General features: G+C 58.2%; 1 protein-coding gene across 1 annotated transcript in view; it reads right to left on the bottom strand.

The window, feature by feature from the left end:
- Window positions 1-1,545: 1,545 nt before the first annotated feature.
- SLC9A1 (solute carrier family 9 member A1) overlaps window positions 1,546-12,432 on the bottom strand; it is a 64,934-nt gene continuing 54,047 nt past the window's right edge. The window contains exons 3-12 of the mRNA XM_051988090.1: window positions 9,922-10,172; window positions 8,076-8,293; window positions 7,107-7,309; window positions 5,663-5,752; window positions 5,110-5,180; window positions 4,855-5,028; window positions 4,469-4,583; window positions 4,153-4,254; window positions 3,732-3,804; window positions 1,546-2,996 (exon numbers count right to left, since the gene is read on the bottom strand). Coding sequence (XP_051844050.1) covers window positions 2,677-2,996; window positions 3,732-3,804; window positions 4,153-4,254; window positions 4,469-4,583; window positions 4,855-5,028; window positions 5,110-5,180; window positions 5,663-5,752; window positions 7,107-7,309; window positions 8,076-8,293; window positions 9,922-10,172 — 1,617 coding nt within the window. The 3' untranslated portion in view covers window positions 1,546-2,676. The remainder of the gene's footprint in view (window positions 2,997-3,731; window positions 3,805-4,152; window positions 4,255-4,468; window positions 4,584-4,854; window positions 5,029-5,109; window positions 5,181-5,662; window positions 5,753-7,106; window positions 7,310-8,075; window positions 8,294-9,921; window positions 10,173-12,432) is intronic.

The following is a 12,432-nucleotide window of genomic DNA, read 5'->3' as shown; positions in this document are numbered from 1 at the left end:
GCCCGGGAGAGCCATTAGGAGAGAGGGGCCAGTGAGTTGGGGATGACGGCTAGGCGGCTAGCCGGGGTGACTGTAACCCTGCTCCATGACAGGGGAGTCGGAAAGAAGGGAGGGTCGGGGCTCATCCAAAAAGCAGTTGGTGACCCGAGGGTGCGCCTGGTGCGGGCCTGTGATGCTGGGGCGGGCTCACGCTTCCCCACGCTGCAGCGGCCAGCTGGCAGGACACAGAAGGCCCACGCCCGCTGGCCCCAGTGCCCAGTGCTGTTCTTCGGGTCCCTTGCGGCTCGTCTTTGATCCGGTGATCCGTGACGGGGGAGACGAGCCCCCAGCTCTGGAGCTGCGCCCCCCTCCTCTCCCCCACAGTGCTGCAGAGTGGATGGAACACTGGAGCCGGCGTCGAGTGCCAACGCCGTCTCAGACACCAGTGGTGGGGCCCGGGCAGGTCACTGACGCCGTCGGCCAGCCACTTCTTCAGCTGTAAAACGGCTCCGACGGACCCTCCCTCCCAGGGAGGATCATAAGATTGGCCAGCGCTTTTCCAGCCCTGAAGCTCTACATAAAGGCCATTTTTACTCACAGTTATCTCACTTTGGACCGGTCACCTGGATTAAGTGGGTTAGCAGACAAGGTCAAGGGCCAGGGCTCCTGGCCTCCCCATCCCCCTCAGCTCAGGGAAGTCCGCCGTGAGCTTTGGGATCCACTCCCAAGAAATTTGGGGCTCCACTGCCCTCTGGTGGCCAGCTTATCCTACTGCAGCCCACCCTTCCTGGACACCCCTGGAATGGGGGGGGTCCCCAACCATTCCCCAGTTACTTCATCTGCTCCAGGACTCAGTCACACTTCCCATCTGGGCCCAATGCCTCAGGAATAACCCCCAGCATATTTAAAAAGTCACAATGATTTATTAGAATATGAAAAAGATTTGTTTCATTTTATACACGGGGAGGGGGGCGTAGGTGGCGACCACGGCCTGATGCCCAGTCAGCCTCCTCATTGCTTAGATATTTCTGCCAGGGACAGCGTGCTCACCCAGGCACGGGAGGGGGGGGGTAAGTATTGCACAATCAGGCGGGGAGAAGGCGGCGTGGATCTGAGGGCCAGAGGGCGAGACCCCACCCCAGGGGCCCCTGACCTCGGGTCACCCGCAGGGTCAGACACAAGGCCACAAAGCCGGGAAGCACTGTAGGTGGTGGCCACTGGCAGAGGGCTGTGTGTGTGTGTGTGCATCAGTGTGTCAGTGTGTGTGTGTGTGTGTGTGTGTGCGTCAGTGTATGTGTCAGTGTCTGTATGTATCAATGTCTGTCAGTTTGTGTGTGTGTGTGTGTGTCAGTGTGTGTGTGTGTGCATTAGTGTGTCAGTGTGTGTGTGTGTGCATTAGTGTGTCAGTGTGTGTGTGTGTGTGTACGCGTCAGTGTATGTGTCAGTGTCTGTATGTGTGTATCAATGTCTGTGTCAGTTTGTGTGTGTCTGTGTGTGTGTGTGTGTGTCTGTGTGTGTCAGTGTGTGTGTCTGTGTCTGTGTGTGTGTGTGTGTGTGTGTGTGTGTGTGTGTGTCAGTGTGTGTGTCTGTGTGTGTGTCTGTGTGTGTGTCTGTGTGTGTCTATGTGTAGGGAGGGGCAGGGCCTGTGGCCCTGCTCCCATGGGCCCTAGGAGGGGCGGGTCGTTCCCTGGGGGAGGTGCCAGGGAGCCCCAGGGATGCGCTGACACACACTGTGGGGAGGGAGTCCCCAACAAAGACAGCAAAAGCAGGGGGGACTCAAGACTGATTGACAGGGAGGCACAGAACAGATTTGTGGGAAGGAGACTGCCTGGTGCTGCTGGCTTAGTCCCCGAGATCCCGAGGCAGCGGGAATGGGGGGCGAGGACACCACTGGGGGATCAGCATTTCCTTTTACAAAGTGGAGCCTGTGGGGCACCAGGGAGGACCCAAGGCTGAGAGCTCCGGGAAGAGGGACGAAGCTCCGTTCACGACAGCCTGGTTTCCAAAGCCTTCGTCCGGGCAGGGTTTTCACCACTAGGGCTGGCTGGCTCCCTGTGGGGCCCCCAAGAGGCCTTTCAGGGGCCCTTGGGCCCTTCCGGCTTCTCCCTCTGTCTCGTTTCAGCTCGTGGGTCAGTTAGAAGCACTCGGAAGGCAAGGAGAGCGTCGCTTCTCCTCCGGGGTTCCCTGCTGCACCCAGGCCCCGTCCAGGGCAGGCCCTTCCCAGGCAGGGCTAGCCAGGCGCACCCCCCGCCAGAGCAGGGTCGGGGGCCAGCGGGGCAGGGAGCACCTGCTCTTTGGTTACCGACTCCAAGAGGGTTTCGGCGGGGCAGGAAGGCCTCGCCTGCCGGGTAGTGAGGATTGGGACCACTTCGGGAGAGCCTCAAGCCCCAGCCCCTGGCCAGGACCCCGAGTTCAGGAAATCCAGGGTCTGAAGGTGACAGGAATGGAAAGGGGGAGGCTCCTGATGCCCCCAGGAGGGCACAGCCACAAGCCCCACAGCCCCCCGAGGGGAAGGGCACAAGAGGAGGAGGAGGGAGTAAAGCTTTTCAGTGGTGCCCACTGGGCCTTCTGAGGACTGGTGCTGGGAGCAGAGACGGGCACTGCCCGGCGGGGGTGGGAAGCCGTGCTGGAGCCCAGCTGCCATGCTGTAGGAAGGGGAGAGGCTCCCGTGGGTCCCCGGCGGCCCCGGCCCTGCCGTTACTGGCCTTTGGGAATGAAGGGCTCCCCCTCGCCTGGCTCCGGGCGAGGCCCAGGGTCGCTGAGGCACCGGAGCATGCGCTGGGTGCTCGGGCTGTCCCCCGGCCCCGGGGTGAAGACGTCGTCCGTGCCCGGGGAGGAGGGCTCCTTGGGGTGCATCATGAGGCCGGGGTCGTCCTCCTCCTCCTCCAGCACCGAGTCTTTGCCTTTCATTTCCTCATTTACCAGATCCACGGACTCGGGGGACTGGGGCGAGGCAGGGTCAATGGTGATGATGGGGAGGTTCTCTGAATCGGGCTTTGGCTCATAAGCGAGGGGATCTGCGGGCCAATGGGAAGGTCAGGAAGGGGAGCAGACGGCCAGTCTGACCCAGGCCAGCCCCACGCCCGTCCAGAAGCACCACAGGAGCGTCCCCCGCGGGAGACCACCTCCAGACTCTGGTCACGGGCCCCCTCTCTGTGCCCACTGGAAGCAGGGCACACCCCCACCCTGCAGAGTATGGATTCTAATTCAGGATGGAAAGTTGGGGGGTAACAACACGGTCTCTTCTGGACCCCCTCCTCAGCCTGAGGGCCCCCCAGGGATCACCTGGCTCCCTCAATCCTTTCCCCTCTGGACACCCTCCTCCATCTCCTCCATGGCGCCAGGGTACCATGGAGTCAGGAGGAAGAAGAAGGCCCCTGCAAAGTTTCTGAAAGCCAGAAGGTAGCCTAGGGGATGGAGACAGACAGAGACAGACACCCCCACACCCCACCCTCTCTGTCTCGTCTTTCCTTTTCTCTCTCTGTCTCCCCTCCCCTTTCTCCCTAAACCGGGCTCTTCCTTTTGGACGGTTGGGAGTGGAGGCAAACCATCTGCCTTTGTTTCCTTGCCCTTTCCCAAACCACAACAAGGATCCGAAGGCGGCAGAACATGCCAGTCCCAGGGAAACGGGCGGGGGTGAGAACAGACTCCCGCCTCCCCCTCCCCCTCCTGACCATCAGCCCAGTTCCTCAGGAGCTGGGGGGAGAGGCCGGCCCCTCGCCGAGCCCCCGCCCCCCCGGCCCGTTCCGTACCTGAGCCGATCCGAGCTCGGGACATGGTGGGAGAGTCCAGTTTGTGGGCTGGCACCGTCAGGTAGTTATTTATCTGAGTGAGGGAAAGAAACATACAGAGCACTCTTGGGAGATGTCAAGGCTTCGGAGCCACAGACTCTGAGCTGGGCTGAGTATGAGAAGACCCGTTTCTATTCCTGTCTTTTTCATTCTCTTCTGTTATGACCCTGAGATCTGTCTTCTGTGTCTGAGACCCCATTTCCTGTGCAAAAAAAGGGTTGAACTTCATGGCCTCTGAGGTCTGCTGGGGAATGGGGGTGGGAGTCACCATCCCTGCCCCTCCCCTTCCCCCTGGGGAAAGTGGGAGCCACAGGGCACGGGGGCTGGGGTGGGAGAGCCCACAGCCTCGAGGCAGGGGTCGGGCCCCAGACCCCGTGGGTACCTTTTGCTCCAGTTGTCGGACTTTCTGTCTCCTCAGCAGCATCTGGTTCCAGGCCTCCTCAAAGGGGTCGGCCACCAACGTGTGTCTGTTGTAGGATTTTAACTGCAGGTAGGGGGGTGGGGGCAGGGAAGGTTAGCGGATGGGCAGAAGGGGAGGGAGAAGCAGAGAGAGGGGGGATCCAATAGAGTAAAGTGAGCATTGCAATGGGTCCCTGCAGGGAGAGTGGGAGGGGAGAGGGGTGAGGACATCCAGGTACTCCGAATGAGTGGTGAGCCGGGCAGAGGGAGGAGGTCCCAGGGCAGGGCCAAACTCTCACCCGTTGGCGGGTCTTCTGGAGATTATTGCGCAAAATTTTTCTAATCTCCTCCTCCTTATCCTTGGACAGTGCGGGCAGGATTCGCTCGGAAGGCAGGCCCTTGGGATGAATGTTTCTGGGGACAGTTGGGGATCCAGAGTGAGGCAGGCCCTCTTTGGGTGCAGAGCCCTCGGTCTCCGTGGCAGGCGGGGCTGGGCCTCCGTCTCACTGCCCTGACTCGAGGAGCTCGGCCCCCCAGGTCCCCGGCCGAGCCCCTCCTCTAAGCCCCAGAACTTCACGTGCTCCCGGCGGGCACTCCAGTAAGACAGCCCGCTCTTTCCCGGGCCCCGTTCCCCCCCAGCATTCAGCGGGACCACCCTCGGGGCGCCCCGGGCAGCCACACTCACTGCATGGAGACGGTGGAGACGGCAGGAGGGATCTTGCCCATGGCCCCGCTCTCCACGAGCTCGATGGCCTGCTTCATCTCCATCTTGTGGTAGAAGGCGATGAGCTGGGGCTCGTTGGAGCGCTCCCCGGCGATCAGACACTTCTTCACATACTTCTTATTGAAGCGGTTCAGTCTGGGGGGGAAGGGCCGTCCTCAGGCACTGGGGGAGCCCTGGCCCCGCCTCCCAGCCTGCGCCGACCCTCCCTCTGCTTACTTGTCCTTCCAGTGGTGGTGCCCGTAGTGACCGCAGATGTCCTCAATGCCCGTCAGAAGGTGATCCAGGAACTAAAAGGGAACCAAGAGCCGAGGCCGGAGCCTCCCTGGGAGGCCGTCCCCTCCCCCAGGGGCCCTCTCTCCCAGAGCCTCAGCGCCCGGCCCCGGCGCCCGGCTCAGCGGTTCCAAGCATGGACAGGAGGGGGCAGCAGAGTCCCAGGCAGCCCAGCCCAGCCCAGCCCCAGAGCCTGGGTCCAAACTCCTTTTGGAGCACGTCTTGGCCCCTGGGAGAGCCTAAAATGAGAGCACAATCACCTTTCCTGGAGGTAGGCTCTGCCCACCCAGGAGGGCCAGGAACTTTACCAGCAGCCCCCTGGAAGGCTCTTCCTGGGAGACCCTCCCCTCCTCGCCCCCCAGGTCCCTGACCTCTGGTCACCCAGCCTTTATCCTAAGACCCCCAGAGGCAAAGGGCTAGTCTCCCTGGTCAGGGCCAGTTGGACTGGCGACTGGCTTTCCCCCCTTTCTGTCCTCCACCGCTTGGCCCCCAGCCCCACCTGAGTGTGGATCTCCTCATTGATGGATCGCTTGCTCTCTTGCTTTTTCTTCACAGCCAGCAGGTCCACCAGAGGCCGGATAGTCATGCCCTGCAGGTCAGAGAAGAGGGCAGTCACCTCAGGGGGACAGGCCCTCAGGGGCCCCTGTCCCTCTGTGGAAAATGATCATGGCCACATCTTGCCCACAGGGCCCCACCATGACAAGGCAAAATTTATGGGGGCAAGGGGGTTGTCTAAACCCTAAACACCCCAGGGAGATTGTGGGTTGTCCCTTATCACTTAAAGAGGGCAAAAACGTCCTGTTCTCTCTTGGGGATAAGGAATTTATTTTATTTTTTATTTTTGAATTGTCATCTAAATATATATATATATATATATATATATATATATATATATATATTTATTTATTTATATATATTTAGGGTAATTTTTTTTACAACATTATCCCTTGCACTTGCTTCTGTTCCAATTTTTCCCCTCCCTCCCTCCACCCCCTCTCCTACATGGCAAGCAGTCCTATACATGTTAAATATGTTGCAGTATAAGGGATAAGGAATTTAAAGAAACTGGAACAATCTGTACAAGTATTTGCAGTTTGGCCCAGGCCCGGGGGTCCAGGTCCTGCCACTGCCCAGCAGAGTGGGCAAACCCTTCCCTATCTCCTCAGTTTCCTTACCTGCAGAGGGGGATTAACACCATGTGCTCCAGAACATGAGAACGTGAAGTGTTAAGTGGCTGAGGGCCTCATAAGGGGCCCTGCTTGCCAGGGAAGAAAAGGCTCCCCAAGATGGAGGAAGACCTCCATGAAGGCACTTCCTTTACCAAGGGCAGCATCATCAATGGTAGCAGCAGGTCTACCTGGAGGTGGCCCCGGTGACTGATGGGAATGCTCTGAATCTCGGGCCAGGGGAGCCAAGTCTTGGAGCTCAAGGTCTCCACACAAGCTTCCTTCCAGACTCTGGGTTCCTGCCACCCTCCTGGCCTCCCCTCCTGGCAAGGGAGGCCCTGATCTTCCTCGGCCTCATTCCACCCCACTCACTACCTCTCCCTGTGGGTTCCAGCAAAACCAGGCTGATTCTGGGCCTCCTCCCAGGCCCTCCTGCATCTCAAGGCTCTCCCTCCCTCTGACCTGCTGAAAGTTTGTCTGTCCTTCAAGGCCTTGCCCAAGTGTCCCCTCCTCTTCAGAGCTCTCCAGGACTCCCTCAGATGGGAGACTTCGGGCCCTGACTCTAACCCTGCCCTCCAGGCCTCTGGGTATTCTGCTGGCAGTCACTCCTCAGGACTGGACCCTTGGGGCTGGTGACCCACCGTCTGACCTTCGCTGCTCTGTTCCCTGAGATCCCCAAGCCTCTGGGGAAGGCGTCACAGAGACACTGCCCCCAGATGGGCCTCCCCAGGCCGGCCTGGCCCTCCCGCCCCGCCCCGTTAGCCCTGCCCCGGCGACCTGCACGAAGACAGTGAAGAAGATGACAGTGATGATGGCAGTAAGGAAGAGCTCCCTCATTGGGAAGTGGGTCACATCCAGCAGGTAGCCCAGGGAGAAGGCAATGGCCCCGCGCAGGCCGCCGTAGGCAATGATGAACTGGTCCTTGGGGGTCAGCTTCACAATGCGGAACTTATTGATGAACCAGGTCAGGCCCAGCACACCTGGGGACGGGAGAGCCAACAGAGCTGTGCTTCCCAAGGGTCGGCACCCCTCCTGGCCAGGGACCCTCCCAGGGCTGGGCCTCCCCCAAATCATTCTGACACTGTGCTGAGAGAGACACAGAAGGCAGAGCCGGGAGGGCCCTTAGAACCCAGGAGGGCAGAGCCAGGAGGGCCCTTAGAACCCAGGAGGTCAGAGCCGGGAGGGCCCTTAGAACCCAGGAGGTTAGAGCTGGGAGGGCCCTTAGAACCCAGGAGGTCAGAGCTGGGAGGGCCCTTAGAACCCGGGAGGTCAGAGCTGGGAGGGCCCTTAGAACTCAGGAGGTCAGAGCTGGGAGGGCCCTTAGAACCCGGGAGGTCAGAGCTGGGAGGGCCCTTAGAACTCAGGAGGGCCCTTAGAACTCAGGAGGTCAGAGCTGGGAGGGCCCTTAGAACTCAGGAGGTCAGAGCTGGGAGGGCCCTTAGAACTCAGGAGGTCAGAGCTGGGAGGGCCCTTAGAACCCGGGAGGTCAGAGCCGGGAGGGCCCTTAGAACCCAGGAGGTCAGAGCTGGGAGGGCCCTTAGAACTCAGGAGGTCAGAGCTGGGAGGGCCCTTAGAACCCAGGAGGTCAGAGCTGGGGGGGGCCCTGAGATTATCATTTGCTCCAAGCCCCTCCTGTTAGCAATGGAGAAGGCCCTCTGTAACAAGCTTGCTGCGGTGTGACATCCAAGGCTCTCTTGCCTCCTCCGGCTCCCCCACAGCCCGCCCCGGCCCAGGCCGCTCGCTCACCCAGCACCCGGGCAATGAGGCAGAAGAGCAGCGTGCTGATGACGAAGGTCCAGTTCCAGTGGTGGGAGCCCGCCACGGTGGAGACGCCCAGGAAGATGAAGATGAGGGTCTCGCTGATGCTGCTCCACATCTTCAGGAAGTACTTGATGGTGGTGTGGGACTTGTGTGAGATGTTGGCCTCCACGTAGGGACGCATCATCACGCCTGAGGCGATGAGCCTGTGGGAACACAGGGCGAGAGGGAGCATCCTGGGACCCCGGGGAGGAGGGGCCGGCCAGGGGCGCACTCGGGGCCTCAGCCCCGGCCTCTACCCTCCTCCCCGCTGCGTTCCAATCCGATCGAACTCCAGAAGCACTTGTCATGTGCCACGTACCGTCCTGGGGACGTGACGACAAAGTCCAGGCTAACGCTCTGTACATGGAGACTAGTTCTGACTCAGACAATATTCCAGGGGGGGAGAGAGCTACGGGCCTCCTATCCCAGAGACCTTCCCGGCTGAACTGCCCGCGGCTGCATCAGGGCTCCGGCCTGTGGTGACGCGGGGGCCGTCGGCCCTGCTCCCGGGGGAACGTCCCCCTTCTCAGCGGAGGGCCGAGGGCTCTGAGGCAGGGCCCCTTTCCCCATGGGCTCTCTGTCTCCAGGGCCTCCCAAGTCTCTCCCGAGGGGAGCCTTCCTTCCCTCAGTCTGCAAGCTTGGAGCCGGCCTAATTTCCACTCCTTCAGCCATCCCTGTATTCCTCAGTCCATCCATCTCTCTGATGTCTGCTCTCCTTGAGCCCCGCCCCTTCTCTCTACCCCTGCAGCCGTCACCACTTGGCAATCTTGGGATCACAGACTTGTGCTGGACAGACCCTTAGGGGTCATCAAGGCTGATTTTTGTTCTTTACAGATGAGAAAACTGAAGCACAGGGCCTTCCCAAGGGTCACACAGATCAGCAGAGTCAGGACTCGAACCCATATCCTCTGACTCGGCTCTCCCTGCTTCTCAGATGACTCAGTCTGGTGCTGAAAGCCCCCTGGGACCTGCCTCCTCCTACTCTCTGCTCCTATCTGTGGGACTGCCCTTCACACCTTCGCTGTATTGGGTTGGGAGTCGGGAAGATCTGAATTCAAATTCTGCCTCATAGCAGCCTCTGCTTCCTTATCTGCGAAAAACCTCCTGAGGTGGTTGTGAGAATCAAAAGGGTGCAAAATGCCGTGCAAACACACAGACACGCTGGTTATTCTGATTGCCGCTCCTACACACACAGCGCCATGAGCCACCCCTCTCCCTCGAGGTCCAAAACCTCGTATTTCCTGCCCGTGGCATTAGGCTGGGCATACCATAGGCGACTAATAAATGCTCGCTAAATGGAACTGATCAAGCTTTAGTTACAGCACCAACTGAAACAGGATTTCTGCTCAAACTAGGGGGCAACCTCCACCCTCCACGCCTTCCTCAAGATACCCTAGTTGTTCAGCAGGAGCTGGGAAGTCAGAGGTTCTAACCACTTGCCTCCTGGTGACACAAGCCAAATTACTCACCCTGCTGGGACCCCAGCTTTGGGTCTGTAAAATGCGGGGGTCACCCCATGCCCCTCGCTGACCAGGGTTGCCCTTCTCCCTGCCCACTCCAAAGGCGCTCGAGTCCTACCTTCCTAGACGGCCGTTCCAAGTGGGTGCCCCCGTCCCCCCAGACTTTGGGAACACGCTGGGACAAGAAAACTCCCGTCTCGCTGACCTGCGGCCACTGGGGTACTAGAAGCTGGGCCACAAAGACTTGGCCATATCAGGTCTACAGAGAGTGAGCTCAGGAAGTGGGCAGTCACCCCCCAAAGCAGGTGGAAGCCCCCGGCCCAGGGACTCACGCCATGATGCCGGACAGGTGAAAGAGCTCGGCTGACAGGTAAGCCATGTAGCTGTAGAGGAAGACGAAGAGCGGCTCGATGACCCGGATGTGGGAGGTGAAGCGGGAGGTGAAGGCCGCGATGATGCCGTAGACCACCCCCACAAACACCCCCCCCAGAGAGACCACGAAGAAGCTCAGGAAGCCCAGGACAATGTCGAAGAAGGTCACGTGGTCGATGCCAGCAAATTCTTCAAAGAGATGGTACAGCACCTGGGGAGGCCGGGGGGAAAGCTCAGCCAAGAGGGCAGGGGGCCTGCTCTGATGGGAAGGGGGCCACACTGGGGCCTTCTCTCTGCCACTCACTACCTCTGTCACCTTGGACAAAGCATCTTCTCCTGCTGGATTTCTGAATATTTCTCTGAGAATGAGGGAGCAGAATTGGATGTTTTATTTCTAGTTCTGACATTCCAGGTTCTAAGTCCCTCCCAGCTATGACCTTCTGGGTTCTAAGATCCGTTCCAACTCAGCTTTCTGAGTTCATAGGGCCCTCCTAGCTCCAACCGTTTGGATTCTAAGGGTCTTTCCCTCCAGCTGTGATCTGGGTTCTAAGATCTCTCCCATCTCTGACATTCTGGGTTCTAAAGGCCCCTCAGCTATGACTTTCTGGCTTCTAAGGTTCCTTCCAGCTCTGACTTTTCATATTCTAAGGGCCTTCCCAGCTCTGATATTCTCTGGTCTACAGCTCCTCCCAGTGCTAACAATTTACTTTTTTAAGGTCTCTTACAGCTTTCACATTCTGTAGATTTAGAGCTAAAATGGATCTCTGGGATCATCTAGATTAACTATTTCATTTATTTTAACATTCGATGATCGAGGGTCCCTTCTAGCTCCGCCATTCCAAGATTCTCTTTCCAGATGGCTTCTAGATTCTCTAGATTCTGTTCCTAGTGAGTGAAGAGAATAAATATTTATACAGGTACTGTGCTAAGCACTTTACAATGATCTCATTTGATCCTTTCAACAACCCTGAGAGGTAGATGCTATTATTATCTCCATTATACAGATGAGGAAACAGAGGCAGACAGAACTTAAGTGACTTGCCCAGGGTCTAAGACTCTCCCAGACAACTAGGAAGTGTCTGAAGCTGGATTTGAACTCAGATCTCCCTGACTCCAGGCTCAGTGCCACTGAGAGAGCTCTAGCCATTGTACAAGTAGATGAAAAAAAAATCAACATCAACAGCAATAACAAAGCTCATTCCTTCACCTGCCATCTAGTCGGCACTTCCTCCTTCTAAGGCCCGGTGGTACAGGTTACCAGGAAATGAACTGAGAGTCTGAAACAGTCTCCCCTGGGGACTACCCATGTGACCTTATCCGTGTAATTTCCCCTCTCTGGGGTTCAAGGTTCCTCATCTGTAGAACAGCTGTAGACACTCCCTGAAGTCTCTTCCAGAGGAGTCCTGTGATCCCCAGAAGCCACCACAAATCCAGAGGGATTGCCCCTAATCTCACTTTTTTCTCTCTGGTAATCTCACATTCAGTTGTGGTCTATCCCCCCTTTAAAAATACATAGAAACATTTTAAGGGAACTGGCTGAGTCTGTCTCTGCTGGCAATATTTAAAAAAGGGGAAATGTGAGGCCTGCCTGAGTTGTGTGTGTGAGGTTCCAGTTAACAGAGCGACCCAAGAGTACCCTGGCTTTAGAATTAACCGTGTCCTTCTGTGTCTTTCCCCTGTAAAAAGGTCATTTCCTGCGGCTTGGTTAGGGCCAGGCTGCTTGGACTGGGGATCCAAATCTCCCTGCTGGGCAGCAATCACAGCCAGGAGTCTGCGGGACAAGGACAGAGGCCTAATTCCACACCAGAGGCGCCAGCAGTTTTAAGCACCTTGCCCAGTGAGGGCCTGTGTGAGCAGAGTCCAGGCTTTGGACCAGGAGTGACTGGCCATTCACTGCGGCCCTCTGGCAGCATCCCCCAGGCCCAACTTTGGGGAGCCCTCTCTCCAGGGCACAGGCTGGCACATAAAGGCTGTGGAATCAAGGCAGCAATAACTCCCGTTCCTCTCTGTGTCACCGCTGAGGAAACGCAGGCCAAAGAGGGGGAAATGGCCTCGCGTGACCAAGACTCAGGCCTCCTGACACTGACTGCCCGGGGGTCTCGCTACCCCCGGACAGAGGGATCAGGTGACCTGCTCAAGGCTCCATCTCCCAACTCCAGTCCCAGATGGGGAAGTTAGCAGGGAGCTGGGCAGGGATCTGCTTGGAAGCCCCAGACTTGACAAATAAATTCTTGTCTATTTGTGCTGTTCCTGGTCACAGTCACGGTGGCTTCGGGGGAGGGGGAGGAGAGACTGAGCCCCCAAAGTCCCTGCCTCCCCTTACCAAAGTCCCCCCACCCTGGGGCTACGCACTCCCCACCTTTCTCTTCCTAAGCAACTCTCTCATTTCTTCTGGGGGTGTCTGGGGACACAAGCACATTCATTTTCCTATGCCCCCAGGGGCAATTTCCCCCTCTCACTGTGGCTAAGCT

The sequence above is a fragment of the Antechinus flavipes genome, chromosome 3, assembly GCF_016432865.1.
Source record: "Antechinus flavipes isolate AdamAnt ecotype Samford, QLD, Australia chromosome 3, AdamAnt_v2, whole genome shotgun sequence".
Taxonomy (NCBI): Eukaryota; Metazoa; Chordata; class Mammalia; order Dasyuromorphia; family Dasyuridae; genus Antechinus; species Antechinus flavipes.
The sequence above is the reverse complement of the archived record's forward strand: the minus strand, read 5'-3'. Positions and strand labels throughout refer to the sequence as shown.